This window comes from Eptesicus fuscus, chromosome 7 (assembly GCF_027574615.1).
Source record: "Eptesicus fuscus isolate TK198812 chromosome 7, DD_ASM_mEF_20220401, whole genome shotgun sequence".
NCBI classification, from domain to species: domain Eukaryota; kingdom Metazoa; phylum Chordata; class Mammalia; order Chiroptera; family Vespertilionidae; genus Eptesicus; species Eptesicus fuscus.
This window is the reverse complement of record NC_072479.1, coordinates 71,074,301-71,094,014: the sequence shown is the minus strand read 5'-3', so window position 1 is coordinate 71,094,014 and position 19,714 is coordinate 71,074,301. Positions and strand designations below refer to the sequence as shown.

Sequence of the window (19,714 nt, the reverse complement as noted above, 5' to 3'; positions counted from 1 at the left end):
CACCATTTGTCCACCATGCAGAACTGAAATGTCATTGCTGACATGTACACATAAGGAACTGTTTGACATTGAAATTGGGTCTCAAAAGAACTGTTGGCCCATAAAGAAACTCACTACAGACTGATTCATTTGCCTGTCAGCATAACCATTATTGCTTTTCTCATTTTCGGTTCTTATAAGTGTATTTCTAATAGCACATGATCTCACTCATCTAGGGGAAATAATGAACAACATAGACGGATGAACAAGAACAGACCCAGAAACAAGGAGGCATGGATCAGACTGTCGGGCCTCAGAGGGAGGGTTGGGGAGAGTGGGGGTAAAGGGGAGAGATCAACCAAAGGACTTGAGTGCATGCATATGAGCCTAACCAGTGGTTAAGGACAACAGGGGGGTGGGGGCATGCGTGGGGAGGGGTGTGGCATGGGAATGGGGGGATGAGGACAAATATGTGATACCTTAATCAATAAAGAAATTTAAAAAAAAACAAAACAAAAACCTGAGGGGAAAAAAAATTTTCCAGCCTCTCTTCAAATATTAGAAGACCTGGCAACTCTGGGCCTACTTGGCTGCAGGGAAATATTTGAGTGCCCATTGAGATGGCATGGAAATATTTGGGTGCCCATTTGGATGACACAAGTACTCACAATTTGCCACAGTGCCTGCCAACTACTGGGAGGCAGACTTCAGCTCAAAGAAAGAATATTTAAAACTAGAATAGGTCCACACAGAAGCATGACAACAGTCCACCTTAAACACCATCTAAAAAGAACAGTCTCTCATATTCCACGTCACCCTGAATGTATTCCATTATAGCATGTACTCGATTTTCTTAAACTCTTTTGTTATATTCTTCAAATATTATAAGCATTTTTCAGACATTGCGAGAAATTGATTTATTTTCATCATTGTGTCCATCGAACTTAGCACACAGTAGAGTCTAAATGAAAGTTTACCAAATGAACAATAAAACTTACAATAACTGGGAAGTTGGAAAAGATCACCTTTCCCTTCCAATGCTACAATCTCTAATTTTTATTTGATTTAGCCTTCATTTCTCATTTAAAGCTTGGCCAAGCAATGGGAAATAAAATATTTTTCTGAAATAATCTTAATAATCATGTTTGAGTGGTTGAAAGCCTTCCAGATTTTGGCAAATATAAATGCAAAACATCCCTCCTCCTTCTGAACTCCTCTGCCTCCTTGTACAACTGCCCAGAAAGGTTGGGCCATAATGAGCATACAGCAATCAGAGGGTACCAGTCCTCAGGAAAGGTCACAGGCTCACACAGTTTGGCACCAAGAAGTCTCAGGAGGAGGGGTGGGGAGGGGAGAAGAAAAACCTTTGGCTGCTCCACCCCGTCTCCTCACACTATCACAGCCCAGAGCTCTCTTTTAGATAAAGTCCATGCCTCTCTTTCAATTTTCTTTTTTTGAAAAAAAATAGATCTGGTTTAGAAAAACAAAAACAAGCTGTATCTCGGGAAGGGACTTCTAAGGCACTAGGGACTGCGCGAGGGTCTTTCCTCAGTCAGACGGGTCTACCCTCAGAAACTGTCAGAGGTCTGGAAAGGGCACAAGAGGCCATGACTCTCCGTTGCGGTGACTCAAGTCTGCTTTTTGGCCCTGAACCTGAAGTTTTTCTGGTTTACAGATCAAGCAACATTTAAGAGGACACATCTACTTCATTCCCTGGGACAACATAATTAATAAGCCACCAACAATGATGCCTGTGGGTCAAAACATTCTGATTTCCACTTGCCCCTGCTATCTTCACAGTAAATGCAGCTAAGCTCTTGCCTTCTGGAACTCCAGGGTTCCATCACTCCCACCGAAACCAGAAAGCCCACCTCAATGGCAGCATCTCCCACATTACACTTCCTTCGCCTTCAGAAAAGAGCCAACACGGAGCATCTCAAAGCTGCAGATGCTCCCTCACCAATGCATTTCTCAGTGTCCTGGTGAAGGGAAATCGCCTGGCCCTCTCAGAGAATAAAGTAGAGAAATGGGTGGGAAGTGTTTGAAGGCATCCTAATATCCCTGTGTAAAAGAGCTTTTGGGTTTCTTTCTCTACATTTTGCTAGGGAGACTTCAGCATCATAACCTATCCTACTGTATATAATAAAAGACTAATATGCAAATTGTCCCCTCAACTGGGAGTTTGACCAGGGGGCGGGGCCGGCTGGCCAACCTCTGGCTTCCCCTCCCCCTGGCCAGCTGGATTGGCCTCAAATGGGGCGGGCCAGCCGGACCCCACCTGTGCATGAATTCATGCACCGGGCCTCTAGTTTGAATATAGGTTCCCATTGAGTCTCAGTGGTTCCCAGGATTCTGAATCACTTGGTATGGTAGCTATAATTGCTGATTCCCTGATCCCATCCCAAGATATTCTTAGTCAGGAGATCTAAAATGGGGCCCAGAGATCTGCCCCAAGCAACCCAGTGATTCAAGACAGGTGATACACGGAACAGAGACAGAGGCCTCAAAGCGTAAGGGAAGACTACAGATGGTTGCCATGCTTACCAGAAAAATCCAGTTTTCTCAGGAATAACACAACATACATTCTTTTCCAATAAGAACTACAAATCAGGGAAAAGAAAAAAATTAAACGTACCCCTTATCATCTGTTTCTGCTGTCTCAAATGAGGGGTTCTCCTACACTTCCCTGGTGAGTTTCCACAGCTCAATATTACACACACAGTATATTCTCCTGTCTTCCTCTATCACCATTTTTCTTCTTCCCATCTCTTGCTATCATCACTGCTCTCAAATGCTTGCAAGTGGTTTCTATAGTCCTCTTAGATCATTCAACCAATAAATAACAACATCTGGTTCTTCTCATTTTTCCTCTAAGGCGATCCCTTTGGCCCTTAATCATTTTGGTTGCTCTTCTTCTGCATTTCCCTCAGTACCAGGAATAAATCAGTAAATCATCATCACTTAATATATCTAAAGAACCAAAGGATGTTACTGGAAGGTACCAATACAAACAGCAGGGCAGAGGAGAGATTAGTGCTCTGAGGCAAAAGCAAAATTCATGATGTTTGTTTGAGCTTAAGACATCACATCTTCACCCCACTGTGAGAAAGTTATAGGGAAAGAACAGAGGAAGGGGAGTTGGTCAGGAGAAGACCATACCCCAATGGGCAGTTATTGTCACTATCTATCTATCTATCTATCTATCTATCTATCTATCTATCTATCTATATAAACCCTAATATGCAAATAGACCAAACGGTGGAACAACCGAACAACCAGTCGCTATGACATGCACTGACCACCAGGGGGTGTGCAGCACATGGCGGGTGTCAGCAGCAGGCAGCAGAGCACGGAACATGGAAGGCATCAGCCGCGGCGGGATGGTGAAGCAGGTGAGTGGGGGCGCCAGACCAAGGAGGGGCATCGGTCGCTGTCATCAGGGCAAGCCTCTGGTTGTTACTGAAAATTCTTTGCTCCCATGCATGGGGTCCTGCCGGGCGCTCACCCCTGCTGCCAGCACCGGCCCCACTCGCACCCGCTGCTGGCTCCCAGCGCAGGCCCCGATCGCTCAGCGCTATCAGCAGGTGCGAGGGGCAGCTGGTGGTCCCAATCACCCCCGAGGGCTTCTCCACCTCCCCCTGCACCTGAAGGGTGATTGGGGAAGCAGTCGCTGCCAGTGGAGCTGGCATCGTCAGTGCATGGGAGCAGCGGCAGCGGGAGTGGGGCTGCCAGCAGACATGGGCAAACAGGGGACCGGGGCACTGCAGTGGAAGATGGGCTAAGACCCGCCCCTGTGCCCTCCACAGCCTCGCAGCCCACAGTTCCTTTCAAGGTGCACAAATTCGTGCACTGGGCCCCTAGTTACCTCAAAAGTACTCAGTGCATCAATGAAAGAGTGAGAAAACTGAGGATAGGAAGAGCAGTAACCATATATAGACAAGTTCCAGAAGAAAATCTTCAAAAAGAGAGGCAGCAAATAATGAAAATTAACAGATCAACATTAGGTATGATATAGTTAGTTATAACTCTGAGTTGTCAATTTTGAGCAAATTTTTTAAAGGTACGTGTTTAGAGGAGTTCCTGGATGTCATGCAATTCTAACACTCACTGCCCAGAGTGTATGCAGGTTTCACAGTTGATGACAAAGTCCTGCACAAGAGTCCTCTCACTTCAGACACCAGATGCAACTTCAGTGGTCCCCAGGTCATCTGCATGTCTGACAAACTGGCCACAAATTTGGGGATTCCCACAACTCCCTCAGATTCAATAATTTGCAAGAACAACTCACAGAATTAAGGAAAACACTATACTTAGGATTATATAGTGTTACTATAAAAAACACAAATAAAAATCAGTCTAAAGAAAAGACTCATAGGGTGAGGTCTGGGAGAGTTCTAAAGAAAAACCTTCCATGTCTTCAGACACATCGCCCTCTCTGCGTACTGATATAAGATTACCAACCAGGGAAGCTCAACCAAGTTTCAATGTTGAGTTTTAAACAGATTTCATTACATAGGCTGGTTGACCCATTGGCCACGTGAGTAAACCCAGTCTCCAGCACCCCTTTCCCCTCCAGGAGATTAGAAGGTAGGGCTGATATCATGTGACTCTAAGTCCCAACTCTCTAATCACATGATTGGTCTTTCCAGCATGGCCAGCCCCCATTCTGAAACTCTCTGGAGGCCCACCAAGACTTACCTCCTCTTTATTATAAACTCAGGTGTAGCCCCAGAGTCCCACCATGAACAATGAATGCTTGCCTATCACTCTGGAAACTCCAATTCCCTTCTAAGGAACCTGGGTCAAAGACCAGAGAAATTCTGTATTGTACACCCAGTGAGAGGAAGTCATAGTCGTCATAGTTCCTTTGAGAAAGTACTTTTGGTACTTTTGATACAACCGGAAATGATAATTCATGTCAACCTCATTGACTGGGGGGAAAACGACCATTCTTTCTAGACAATAGGACACTGGCATGGATGACCATTAGTCCCCTGAGAGCAGGGCATGGAAAGCAGAGCATGGAAAGAACTCAGTATAATTCTGGGGTTTGCCTCAGAAGGTATAACTGCTGTGTCCAGCCTTAAACTTCAGGGCAAGCATCCAACTACAATCACACTTCAGTATGCCAGGCAAGAGGAGTTTGATCCAAAAGTGCTAAAGACCCTCATTCTCAAATGTCACAGTCCCAACAGATTATAATAAAGAGCCACACTGTCCTGTTCAGAATCAAAGCTGCCTCTTCACCACCCAGTAAGCAGACCCCACTGGAACCACCTGTGGTTCCTTGCCTGCCTCCACCTTTCCCTTTGACAGAGGAAGATAAATAAAGTAAATAAGCCACGAAATAAGTCAAGCAGACTTTTTCCTCTACATTAAAAAGGTGTAGCCCTACCTAAATATTTACCTGAAGAAGTCAAGTATTCACGAAAATGATGAATTCATTCTTTTAACAGTAATTTATCGAGCCCCTACTTTGCTTGCCAGACACCATTCTGGGTGCTAAAGATACAGTTGTTGGAGCTCACATGGTGGTGAGAGGAGATTAAAACTAACAATAAATATATGATGCCAGGTAGCACTGAGGGCTATTAAGTGAGACAAAGAGGGTAAGAGAGTAAGGCTGAAACTTGGAGGAATGAATGTCTGCTATTTTAGATTAGTAGCCAGAGAAGGGGTCTGTGATGAAGCGACATTTGAGAAGATGCTAAAGGTGGTGTGAGAGCAAAACTGCAGAGATCTGGGGAAGACAGTCCAGGAAGAAGACTCCAGGGCAAAGGTCTAGTAGCAGCAGGTTGGGCCCATATAAGGAACAGTAATGCTGTTCATAGAATGTTGATGTAGACAGAATGAGGTTGATAGACTAGAGGTCAGAGAGGTGGCCAGGAGTCAGATCCAAGAGGGCCTTGTAGAACAGGAACCATTGTTATCATTTGGAAAAGGAACACTGCCATTATTTTGGATTGATCAAACATTCCTCACCTCTTTTGTAAGTGGAATGACCACATATTCAAAGTTAGGAAAAATATGAATGTAGCTCCAAAGGAAGAGAGAAAAGACATTTGTTGAATGGTAGGGGGAAAAAAAAAAAAACTGCTTCAGAAGATGTTCTCCAAGCCTTCATTCAGAAATTCACCTATAAAAACACTCAGGAATCGCTCTAGCTGGTTTTGCTCAGTGAATAGAACATCGGGCTGCGGACTGAGGGGGTCCCAGGTTCGATTCCGGTCAAGGGCACATGCCGGGTTGCAGGCTCGATCCCCAGTAGGGGGTGTGCAGGAGGCAGCTGATCAATGATTCTCTCTCATTATTGATGTTTCTCTCTCTCTCTCCCTCCTCCCTTCCTCTCTGAAATCAATAAAAATATATTTAGAAAAAGAAAAAGAAAGGGTTGTCAGACAACCGAGACATTAAAAAACAAAAACTAGCCTTTTAATAAAAAACAACCTCAGGAATCAAAAATATATTCCTTGTACCCTAGCCAGTTTTGCTCAGTGGATAGAGCTAGCTCCAGCCCTGGACTGAAGGGCTCCGGGTTCGATTCCAGTCAAGGGCACGTACCTCAGTTGCAGGCTCAATCCCCGGCTCTGGTAGGGGCACGTGTGGGAGGCAATTAATCCATGTCTCTCTCTCACATAGATGTTTCTGTCTCTCTCATATTCATGTTTCTTTCTCTCTGTCTCTCCCTCTCACTTTCACTCTTTCTAAAAAAAAAAAAAAAGTCAATAGAAAAATATCCTCGGGTGGGTGAGGATTAACAAAATATATATATTCCTCTAATTTTCCATCCCTCCTATACTACTAGACTGCAGTGGAAAGCCTATCTTACATCTAAAGCATGTGCTCACAGGCAATGATCAACCTCCTCCCACTCCTGAGATTTCTACAATAAACTTAGTTCAGCATGAAATTTTCAGAAGCCATTTTTAAAAATTTTCCCTACAAAATCTTTTTTGCCTCCTATCGTATTTCCTTGGCTATATCCACCACTGAACATCCTAGACAATCTAATCAAACATCCTGAATAATTTTTACTTCTCTCCTATCAGAGACTTAGAAAGCAAACTTACCAGTCTTGTTGCAGTAACCTATCTCAAAATGAATCCCCATACAGGTCAAATCAAAAAGAACAGGGCCAAAAGGAACATGCCACCATTTCTTTTTGGTTTTGAGCACAGAGGATAAAGCTGATTTGCATGATTGCCATATCATTTGTGACTAAAAGATGCAAACTGATGCAAAAACAACTCTCCAGATGCAAACATGAAAATGCTGCAAATCCTTACAGCTGCACATATTAAGATACTCTATTTTTTAACTCTGACATTTTAATCCACCCACTTTCACTCTTATGGCTTATATTTCCATCTGAAGCCTTCAATAAGATACAACTTTATAGCAAACTAGTAGAACACTATGATCTAATAACCTAAACACGGAGAGAGAATGAGTTTACGGTCCTATAATTTGCCTTCAGTTCCCCATCTTTAAAACGGAAAAACCATTGGTTCCTTCTTGTTGAGGAAGCTTTGGTTGCTTCCTGATATCGAGTGGCACTGCCAACCAGCCAGCAGGAGCTTCTTTTCAAGAGCAAGGGGCTAGCACCTTTTAAATCAGTCAAGGCCATTTTTCAAGGGGGGGGTGAGGAGGGGTGCTGTGTCAATTCAGTGTCTGGCCCTGCCAAGGCATTAGGGGTGAGTTAATTAAATGTTGGGCCAATTATAGCAGGCTAATTTTTAAGCTGATAATTTTGTATGGCCTGTGGATGATGTTATAAATATCCAAATGGCCCTTGGCAGAAAAAAGTTTCCCCACTCCTGATATACAGAGTGACATAATGCGTTTCTCCTGATTCCAGAGTTAAAACCAGGTCATGGCCACTGAAGGATAAAGAAGCAAAATAAAAAAAGGTTACTGCTGCAGATTAGTTTTCACAGATGTTTTGACTTTGCTCTACAATGGTCCAAAAATATTTCTATGTGCCCTTGGAAATGATCTTATCAAAAGACTGAATGGAAAATTTGACCGGAAACAGAAATTCATTAGAATTCTAAATTCACTTGAAGGAGCACAAAAAGATGACCATTTGTATCAGTTAAGGTTTGTCCAGAGAAGTGGAACCACCAGAAATGATAGAGCAGAAGGGATTTACTATAGAGATTTGACCTTTTACAATGTGGAAGCTGGTTCGATGGCCTCTGGAAGGCGGCTGCTTCTGTGTCTATAAGAGAAATGGAAAGCCAGCAGGCATTTGGGAAGGGAGGATGGATGCACTTGAAGTAAGGGAAAGGGAGGGTGAGCTGGAACCCGTGAACATGAGCTGGAATATACTTCTACTTCTCACAACCTTGAGGCTCTAACTTTAATGATGCAAATGGCTTGCAAACAGATTAATACCCTTCCCCCCAGAGCTGCACACTCACCTGCACCAGGATTCCCAGTAAAGGAGATCTGGAGCATTCTGGAGGAGCTGTGGGCCTAGCCATAACCACTCACACCAGCCGCAGAGTATCCAGAGTGTCTAAGGCTGCAGTAGCACTGAAACCTACACCAACCTTCTGAATGGAAACATGGTCATTTCACTTTCACTTTCTAAATCTCTAACCCAGTACAATACAGGAAAGGAATTTAGTTCCAGTTTAGCTAAAACAAAGTCACCACATCTTGATAAGCTGCCTTCCGTTCCCATTGTGCCCTGCCCTGCAAACTGGTAAAAAATAGACACTCTGATAAACCCATTTCTTCATTTCAAATTCAGCCCATTTCTTATTTGAGAAAAACTGAGAATAGTATATTTGTATACAAGCAAGCACCTTTGCAATGACAAGCATTATGCCTCTTTATTTATTGTTTATTCTTATGGGAATTTCCAGCTTTCCATATGTGTAACATTGACTTATTGAATCAAAGAAAATATAGTACTTTTAATTTAAAAAGAAAAAGGTTTGAGTTTTGCACTAGGAAAGACCCTGTGAAGAGGATGAAAAGACAATCTATAGAGTGGGAGAAAATATCATAACTGCCAAAGGACTTGTACCCACACTATATTCAGAACATGTGAATCATGTCACTAGTCCACAAAGATGGTTCATCATACACAAATCAATTAAGGTGATACACCACATTAACAAACGATAAAAATCACATGCTCATCATATGTAGATGCAGAATAAAAGACAAAATTCAACACCCTTTAATGACAAAAATCTTTCAACAACTAGGTTTTGAGAGAATTTACCTCAACATAATAAAGAACATTTATGAAAAGCTCACAGCTTATCATACTCATTAGTGGAAAACTGAAAGCTTTTCCTCTAAGATCAAGAACAAGGCAAGAATGCCCACTTGTGTCACTTCTATTCATCATAGTACTACTAGTCCTAACCAGAGCAATGGGCAAGAAAAAAGAAAGAAAAGCACCTAAGTCAGAAAGGAAGAAGTAAAATTATGTCTGTTTACAGATGGTATAATCTTATATGTAGAAAATTCTAAAGCCTCCACCAAAAAAGTAATTAGAAATAATACATGAATTCAGTTGCAGGATACAAATTCAAATTCAAAAAATCAGCTTCACCCTGGCTGGTGTGGTTCATTTGGTTGGGCATTGTCCTGGGCACCCAAAGGTTGCTGGTTTGATTCCTGGTCAGGGTACATGCCCGGGTTGCAGATTCTATATCCGATATCTGGTAGGGGGCATGCAGGAGGCAACCAATCAATGTTCACCTTTCACATAGATGTTTTTCTCTCTGTCTCCCCCTCTCCCTTCCTCTATCTCTAAAAACAATAAAAACATATTTTAAAAAAGAAAACAATTCCATTTACTATAGTATCAAAAAGAATAACATATACATAAAAATAAACTTAGCCAAAGAAGTGAAAAACTTGTACACTTAAAACCACAAATCATTGATGAAAAAAAATTAAAGAATACATAAATAAATGGAAAGACATCACATGTTCATGGATGGGAAGACTTAATATTGTTAAAATGCCCATACTACCCAAAGCCATCTATAGATTCAATGTAATCCTTATCAAAATCCCAATAGCTTTTTTTACAAAAATTGAAAAAAAAAATCATGAATTTCATACTGAACCACAAAGATACTGCATATACAAAGAAGAACAATGCTGGAGGCATCACACTTCCGGATTTCAAAATATACTTCAAAGCTACAATAATTAAAACAGTATGGTACTTGCATAAAAAGACATATAGACCAAAGGAAAAGAATAGAGAGCCCAGAAATCAACCCATGTCAAGGGTGCCAAGAATACACAATGGAGAATGAATAGTCTTTTTAAAAACGGAACTGGGAAAACTGAATGTTTATATGGAAAAGTATAAAATTGGACCCATATCTTACACCACACACAAAAACCAACTCAAAATGTATTAAAAATTTTAATGTAAGCCCTGGAATTGTGAAACTCCTGGAAGAAAAACATAGGAGAAAACTTCAGGATATGAGGCTTGGCAATGGTTTTTTAGATATGCCATCAAAAACACCAGCAATAAAAGCAAAATTAGACAAATGAGACTACACCAAACAAAAAAGCCTCTGCATAGCACAAGAAACAACCCACAGAATGAAAAGGCAACCTATGGGATAGGAGAAAAAATATTTGTAAGCCATATATCTGTTATGTTATTAATATATAATAAACTTATAATTCAAAGCAAGAACAAAAAACAAATAATCTGATTTAAAAATGGTGGACATAGATATTTCTCCAAAGAACAAATACAAATGGCCAACAGATATATGAAAAAATGCTAATCATCACTAATTATCAAAACTTAATCATGCAAATCAGAACCACAATGAGATATCACCTCACACCTGTTAGGATGGAGGGAAAAAGTGTTAGCAAAGATATGGAGAAATTGGAACCCTGTACACCAAGCAAGTTAAAGTCAAAGGCTAAAGTCAAAGTCAACGGGCCAAATAAATGAGGCATGCGGCCCGTGAGTTTAACATGCTTGCTGTACACTATTGGTAGGTATGTAAAATGGTACAGCCACTATAGAAACAGAAGTTCCTTAAAAAATTAAAAGTACAATTATGATATGATCCAGCAATCCTACTTCTGAGTATATGTCCAAAGGTACTGAAGTCAGGGTCTTAAAGAGATATATGCACTTCCATGTTCATTGCAGCATTATACACAATAATCAAGATATGGAAACAACTGAAGTGTCCAATGTCAAATGAATGGATAAAGAAAAATGGAGTGTGCATACAATGGATCATTCAGCCTTTAAAAAGCAAAAGGAAATCCTGCCATCTGTCACAACATAAATGAACCTGGAGGACATTATGTTAAGTAAAATCTCCCATTTGCAGACGTCCACTTAAGCCGTATCTAAAATAGTCTAACTTACTGAAACAGCTTGGAAAATGGTAGTTGCCAAAAGTAGGATTGGGAGAGACAGCAGTTGCTGTTCAACAGGTGCACAGTTTCAATTACTCAAGAGAAATAAGTGTTAGCGATCTACTGCACAACATTGTGTCTACAGTTAACAATGATGTGTTGTACACTTAAAAACTTAAGGTGATAGATTTCATATTAAGTGCTCTTACCACAATAAAAATAAATAAATAAAAATTGGTACAATGGTTTTAAATTCTCAAAGATCTTTGTCCACACAGGCCTAACTTAGATATAGTTAAAGTAGTTTGAACATATGTAAAAGGCCACTTGGTGTTTTTATCAACTACCTAAAATAAAAATCATAAAGACCAATGCTTGGTTCACACTGAATAGTTTAATAAGTGTGATTTTGTGCCCTTCCTTGCAACAATCTTTAGAGCTGTGTGGGTCTAGCATGGTTTATGTCATCCTTTATACATGCCTGGCTTTAGGCTATTCCATCAATTTCACCTCAGATGACTGTGTAAAGGAAACGTACAGGTCTTTCTTATTTATTTATTTATTTATTTATTTATTTATTTATTTATTTAAGTGTGTTATTATTGATTTTAGAAAGAGGGGAAGGGAGAAGTATAGAGATAGAAACATCAATGAGAGGGAATCATTGATCTGTGGCCTGCTGCACACCTCCTACTGGGGATTAGGCCCACAACCTGGGCATGTGCCCTGACTGGGAATTGAACCAGTGACCTCTGGGTTCTTGGATCCACCGCCAACCCCTGAGCCACACTGGCCGGGCTCCAGGTCTTATTTAAATCAACACCTATGAGTACAGGAAGCTTAGTTCACTTTCTGTCTCTGAAGAGGCACCCATCCCTTTCCAATTAGTGCTCGGTTGCACCCCAGATTTGCAACTCAATCTTCTCAAAAGAATTGTTTTTAAAAGTATTCATTACATAGCCAGTGAGATTCACTACACAAAGAGCAATGCACCTTAGACACCAAGCTGCTTTTTATAACCTGTGATTCCAAGAGATGCTTCCTTCCCACCCCACCCCCAACACTCCTTCTCCTTTGCCCCTGTTCTGCCATATCCCTACCAACCTTCCTCTTCATCAAAGGCCTTGCCTCATGGTCTACTCCATTCCTATACTCCTCTCCTTCTGCCCCTGCCATCTCCTGCATGAATGAATGAATGAATGAATGAATGAATGAATAAAACCTTTTTACAAAGTCAAGAAGTGAAAACACTCTTCCTCACCCTCCACCAACCGGGCAGAAACATTTGGCACTGACCTTGTTTAAATGGAAAATGCTCAGACCAGGGACCTAGATGGTCTCCACGGCAGCTGTAAGTCCCGCACACCTCATGCTGTGAGCTTCCACACCTTAAATTAACCATCAGCCCTCAGTGTCACAGATTAAAAATCAGGTCAGTCTGGAAGTTAAACATTTATATTTGTGCCATCTTAGCAGATTTCAAACAAACATTCCGAAAACTGAAAGCACTGAGCAGCTCTAGCTGGAGGCCAAGGTGAGGCCTCTTGACAGGTGTCTGGTGACTTAGAAAAGGAAACCAATTGGCAACAATTCATGGGCTTTTGACTTTCAGCTGGAAACCAAAACCACTTTCCAAGAGGACAAATGTTTATAAAACATTCTCTTCAGAGTCAAATGTGCAATTTCCTCACCCCCCTTAAACCATTAAACTTTCAATGGAAATAATTAAGCCAGAAGCCCATGAGTTGTTGCCAATTGCTATGGTTTCCTTTCCTAAGTCTTCAGAGACACCTGTCAAGAGACCCTAGCCGCCAGGCCAGGGCAGGCTTTTCAAACTGCCGATCCTCCCGTCTCAAATAATCGTTACCATAAAGACGGGTTCAGATTACACCCGTTGGAAAAGGCTCAGGACGCTGATGACACAGAACCAACCTTATTTCAACAGTTTTATCCGACACATTACCAGCTTCAATGCTGAGTCAGATTAGAAGCGGTTGAGTCAAGCTCGTGATGTACGAAATAGCACTTCCCTCACATCAACCCCTCGCCCCTTCCATCTGAAGCTAGCTCTCTTTTAAATTCAAGAAAATCTCCACCCTACAAAAAACAAAAAACAAAAAACTGGCGTTCCCTCGGGTCCCTTTGCACGTTATTCACACCAGAAATGCTGAATCATGACTCCGAGGTTGTAAAAGAAAAACTACTTCGACTGGGACGCCAGGATCCCCAGAGGCTCCCACGCTTCTGCATTCCTTTGCTTTGCACCTTTTCAAGTCTACATCAGGGCTCTTTCCGCAGACTGGAGAGGTTCCGGGAGCAGCCAAGCCTGCGGGTCGGGAAAGATCCTCTCCTCTGCCCGCTCCCCTGCTCCTCCCCAAAACTCAGGCAGCCCTAGCAGTTCAGGGATCCTGCCTCATCTCCTCGGAACGCGACCCCTAAGGGACTGATACAGTCCCCATCGGCAAAGCTGCCTAAATGCCTCTGAGAAATTCCCAACTTGGAGGCATCACCACCACAGCCACCCATTCGGAACTCCTTGGGCCCGCCCTGGTCTCACTTGACCACGTTCCAGCAGGGGTGGGGGGTGGGGGGTGGGGGGGTGCGGAGACAGCTCCCCCAGCCCCTCTCCCAGTCTTGTTCCGATAGACTAACCCGCCCGGAGCGCAGACTCTTGAGAAACTCGATCCCAACTCCCCAGCCCGCGCCTCCCGAACCGCCCGGGAGCCCAGAGAAGCGGGACCGAGGTCCACAGAGCAGAGCGGCGTGGAGAGTCTGGAGAGGAGCGAGGCACGGATGGGGAAGGGGCAGCAAGAAAAGAAACGCCCACCAAACCAGTCCCGCAACTTCTCCCAGCCCGCGCTGGGGACGTGGAGAGATTTAAACCGCTGCGAGCGCGCGAGGAGGACTCACTTGAAGGTGAGGACGCAGAGCGGCCGGTAGGACTTGTGGCTGGTGTTCTCAGCCATGCCCTTGCCCCAGAAGTCGTTCGTGAAGATGCCCCAGCGGAGCGGGGTGCCGGGCCGCAGGTCGGGGTTGTTCACGATCGCCCACACGTCGTCGTGCACGAACTCGCCCTGCAGGGAGCGGCCGTAGCACAGCCAGCTCGCCCCGGCCAGCAGCGCCGCCGCACCGGCCGGCGCGAGTCCGCAGTCCCGCCGCCGGGAGGGCGCGCGGTCCCCGCCGCCGCCTCGGGCAGAGCTTGTCACCACCATTGCGCCGCCACCGCTGCCCTGGCCTCTCCCGGGCGTCTGGCATCCTCCCCGGCCGGGGCCCCGGCGGCGCGCGGCGGCTGCCTGGAGGTGGGCTCGGGCATGATGCGGCGGGCACTGGACCTGCCGCCGGCGCCCCGCGCTCCGCCGCCGCCTGCGCCTCCGAGTTGGCCCAGCTGCAAATAAACAGCAGTCCCCCCGCCTCCCCGGGCCATCGCCACCTCCTCCGCACCACTGCGCATGCCCCGCTCGCTCTAGCCTCCACCACCACCACCCCCCCATCCCGGGACTGGAGCCGCTCACCCACACACACCCCAGCGCCCGCCGCCCGCGCCAGGCTCGCCGCCGCGGTCTGCCCCCGGGCGCGGCGTCCCCGGGCGGCGAGAGTTCGCGCGCAGGTGGAGCGGGGCTCACCGCGCTGAACCGCCCGGAGAGGCGGGTTCCCGCCTGCCCTGCCCGGCTGTGCTCACCCCATCCCCTTCTCTCCTTCCCCTAACGGGGCTGGGGAGGACCTCATCTGGCGGCACCTGGGGCCAGGGCGGGCTTAGCTGGGGCCGGAAATCCCCGCGCCCCTCCCTCAGACAGAAAAGTGGCCGCTGCCTCCCGGGAAGTCCCGGGTTTCAGCACCCCGGACAACAGCAGCCCCGGCGCCGGGGACACGGGGCGCGCTCTCCCGCCCGCACCGCGCTGGCGTCCCGTCGCCCTGTCCGCATCCCCTTCCCGGGCCCTTCTGTCCCCCACCGGCGCTGCGTCCGTGGTTGCAGCTGTGGGTGGAGGGGACCCCGGGGAAATGAGTGTCCCAAGCCCCTTTCCGAAAACCAGGAGAAGGGGTCTCCCTGGCCGTGGGCTTCCTGCTCACCCTGCCCGGTTGTCCAGAGGCGCCACTGGCTGTCTTCCTTTACCCTCCATCGGGCTGCTCGCACTTACAAAAAGTCCCAGGTTCGATTTTTGGTGTGGGTCTGGACGCTGAATTGGCTTTTAAAACATTTTTTTTTCTCGTAGTTTGTTTTTTTTTTTTGTTTTGTTTAGTTTAGTTTTTCTGAAACTCTCGAGGTAACACGGGAGGTACTGAGCAAATTACTGTTTCCTCCCATCTACGCTTATCACTTGGGTCTGATTATTATATCCTGGGCTGTGGGCGTGTTTGTTCTGTTCCTGCTAAATCAATAGATTTAAAACAAAACAAAACAAACCCCTGTGTTTAGGCCTCTGGCTTTGGCTCCCAATCTTCCTGTTTAGTGAAAGGTTTTCTTCTTAAAAATTACTAATTTTAATATGTAAGTAAGTTAGGTGATGAGTACTAGAAGTTCACCAGGTTTGAAAAATCTGTTAACTCTTTGAGGCTCCTTGTAAATTTTTATTGCTGTGGTTAATGAGATTACCTGGAATTTTATATATCCAGACAGAAAAACTTAAAATACAAAATGCACCGTTTTATTCCCATCTCTCCAAAATTTTTAAGTTTCGTGGACCTAAAAAAAAAAAAAGTAAAATAAAAGATATTGTTCTTATACTGACTCAGCATTTGTGTGACTCTTTACTACACTAATTTCTTTTTTACCTTAAAGGTCTATCTGAATGAGTTGAAAACTCAATGAATTAAGACAAATATTCCAAGGCAGGATGCATTTCATCCATTACACTTTGTTTTTTGGTGATGTGAAAATTAGTGACTGAGTACTCTTTTCATCCTAGCATCAAAACTTTTTGACCCTTGGTAGCTTTAATATCCAGACTACACACACACCTGAACACACTACAGCCTTTTCCTCTTTGCCTGCCATCAATTTAATAAAAATATATGAAGGGTGGGTAGCCCTGCAGAAGTGGCTCAGTTGGCTGAGTGTAGTCCTGAGCACCAAAAGGTTGCCAGTTCATTGCCCATCAAGACACATACCTGGTTTGTGGGTTTGATCCCCAGTGGGGGAACTTAGGGAAGGCAACTGATCAATGGTTCTTTCTCACATCAGTGTTCCTCTCTCTCTCTCTCTCTCTCTCTCTCTCTCTCTCTCTCTCTCTCACACACACACACACACACACACACACACACACACAACATGCTGAGATAGAAAAAGAGAGAGGAAAGGTAAGGGGAAGGGAAGAGAAGGGAGGGGAAGGGAAGAGAAGGGAGGGAAGGGAAGGGGAGGGGAGGGGAGGGAAGGGGTGGGGAGAGGAGGGGAGAGGGATATACCTTATGCTACAATGTGCTAAGTACTGGGCTGGATGACCAAAGCCGCTCAAATTGTGCGTGTGTGTGTGTGTGTGTGTGTGTGTGTGTGTGTGTGTGTAAGGTTAATACCATAAAAGTCTAACTTTTTTTTTTTTAATGTTCAGTGATCTCTGAACTTTTTTTTTTTTTGCCTCCTGCCCAAGGGGCACCCCACTTCTGCTGCCTTTACCACCTTAGGACTTTGGTGTCCACAATCTTGCGGGTGGTGGTCTTTTGGATGGATTGCATGGAGTGCTGCTGTGCAGGGCGTCATTAAGATTAAAGTCCACCCCTCCTTCTAGCAGGCAATGTAGGTGGCACTCTCAGCCTCCAGCGAGACCTTGATGTTCATCAGGGCCTCCTACTCCTGGGCCAGCTCTGACTCCAGGTGCATTAGGATCCCGTTGAGCTGCTCCATCTGCATGGCATAGCGGGTCTCCACCTCCCACAGGCTGTTTCCAAGCTGGCCTTCAGATTTCTCATTGAGTCCAGGTCAATCTCCAAGGACTGGACCGTATGTCTCAGGTCCGTATTATCTCAGCAGCTCCTATCTCAGCAGTCTGCGAGGTGACCACTGTGTGCTCTCCTCAGTCTCTTGGGACCAGTACTTGTCTAGCTCCTCTCGGTTCTTCCAAGCCAGCTCATCATACTGGGCCCGGCCGGATGTCCACCATGTTCTTGCTGAGGTCCTGAGATTTGGGGGTAGCCAACTCCACAGTCAACCCAGAGTTGGCAATCTGGTTTTGTAGACCACTTACTTCTTCCTCGTGGGTCTTCATGAAGATCAGCTCCTCCTTGAGAGCCTTGATCTCTGTCTCCAGCTGCAGCCGAGTGATATTGATGTCATCAATGACCTTTCGGAGCCCATTGATGTCACTCTCCACAGATTGGTGCATGGCTAATTCTGTCTCATACTTGACCCTGAAGTCATCAGCAGCAAGGCAGGCCTTGTCAGTCTGTAGAAGGATGCAGGCATTGTCCACAGAACTTGCAAAGATCTGAGCCTTTGATGGTCTTGAAATAATGCCCCCAGTCTCTAATCTGGGGTCCCTTCTTGTCCAGGTGTTCCCGAATTTTGATCTCCAGTTTCCGATTATCAGCCTCTAGGCTTCTCACCCTCTCTAGAAAGAAGGCCAGGCGGTCATTCAGGCATTGTATAGTCTCCTTCTAGCTCTGCATGCCCCCCTATATCCGACAGGCCCCCAGCCATCCCCACAGCCAGGCCCCTGGACCCTCAAGCACTCCGCACATTGGTGGAGTGGGACACAGAGATCTGGGAGCCCGAGCCCCAGGTGTCTGCATAGATGCTGGCCACACTGCTGGTTGGCCTGACCCAGTAGCTGAGTGACTGCAGGAGTCCAGCGTCCAGTAGTTTGAGGAGAAGCTGGAGCAGGTACTGAAGCTCGTGCTGTTCAGAGAGGAAGGGAAGAGATTCACGTTCAATCGGCAAAGTCTAACTTTCTAAGTTAACAGCTGAGTTGGATAGGGAAGCTGTCCTTGCTGAAATGATAGCAGTCACAATAGGCCAATGTATCAGTCCTCACCTATAATTAATAAGGCCTTTCCAGAGACAATGTCTTACTCTCAAAGGGTAACTCTAATAATATATTTTTATAGACAGCAGAACTTTTCTCCCTCAAATCACCCTAAACTCACCCTTGTGAGAGGCACAGCTCTGCCCACCCACTTCTTATCTGAGCTATGTCGTTTGTTTGCTTTCTTGTTTGTTTAAGATGAAATGGTATCAAAGTTCTCTATGACAATGGGAAGAAGAGAATAAGGATCACAGCTGGGACTCCAAAAAGAAATAGAAAGGGGAAGACATAAGGGAAACCTCTAAGAGGGATTCCAGATTTCTGAGCACAGAGAGTTCATTAAGCTCCCTCTAAGTTCAGTGGCATCTCAATTGTAGTTAGTACAGACAATGAAGTTTGGATTAATTTACTTGAAAACAGTGAGGTATTTCAAAGTCCTTTTAAGGTCAAACCAGTAAGTAAATACTTTTTGAAATTCAACATGTCCTTTGCAGCTCCATCATTTCTGACTCAATACTGTTCTGTGTTATAGGAAAATACTGTAAAAGTGTTTACATTTCTGTCGGCCAATCATCCCTTCTGCTTCTCTCATAGTGTGTAAAGCACTCATCTTGACTAACCAAGGGGCCCCAAAGGAAATTAGATTAAATTCTTGTTATTTAGTCTCTGATTATTTTTAAAGGGTTTATAATTAGAGCAATACTACCTTCTAAGACACCTTTTGTCCACTCAGAGCAATTTAACACAAATTATCACCAAAGTGCCTCTCTGAGGCTCATACAGATTAAGTCACCTGTACAAGTTAAAATAGACCAGATTTCTGAAAGAAATGAGGACACAACTAAAAATAAATCAAGGGCAAATAGCTATTTTAATAAAACCAATTTCAAATTACTACACTATGCCTTTTCAGTCTTATATACCTGTTCAGATACACCCTATAGAAAGGAACAACTGCAATGTTACGAAGGCAGAAATTCAGGAAAAGAGCTGATAACATAATTTATATTAATATTTTTTGTTGTTTAGTTATTTAACTATTACCAATTGTTAAATAAAACACAGAAAACTAGAAAAACGAGAAAATTAAAATGCCTTATCCCCACCACCCATGGGATCTATTATAGGGCAGTCAGCCTGCACTCTAAGAAGCTGGCCCAGCCTGGCTGGCATGGCTCAGTGGCTGAGCATCAACCTATGAACCAAGAGATCACGGTTCGATCCCCAGTCGGGGGTGTGCAGGATGCAGCCGATCAAGGATTCTATGCCATCATTGAATTTTCTCTTTCTCTCTCTCTGACATCAATAAAATATATTTAAAAGTAAATAAATAAAAATATATTTTGAAAAAAAGAAGAAGCTGGCCCCAGCACCTATTGCAGCAAATGAGGGACAGTCTGGGGTGC

At 44.6% G+C, this 19,714-nt stretch overlaps 1 protein-coding gene and 1 pseudogene across 2 annotated transcripts in view; both read right to left on the bottom strand.

Moving 5' to 3' along the window:
• TMTC1 (transmembrane O-mannosyltransferase targeting cadherins 1) overlaps window positions 1-14,789 on the bottom strand; it is a 234,987-nt gene extending 220,198 nt beyond the window's left edge. For both annotated transcript variants that reach the window (XM_028144115.2, XM_054719184.1), the window contains exon 1: window positions 14,266-14,789. In XM_028144115.2, the coding sequence (XP_027999916.1) occupies window positions 14,266-14,567 (302 nt within the window). In that variant the 5' untranslated portion in view covers window positions 14,568-14,789. The remainder of the gene's footprint in view (window positions 1-14,265) is intronic.
• A 2,170-nt stretch (window positions 14,790-16,959) lies between these two features.
• Window positions 16,960-18,791, bottom strand: LOC103285480 (keratin, type I cytoskeletal 18-like; annotated as a pseudogene).
• Between the last annotated feature and the right edge of the window lie 923 nt (window positions 18,792-19,714).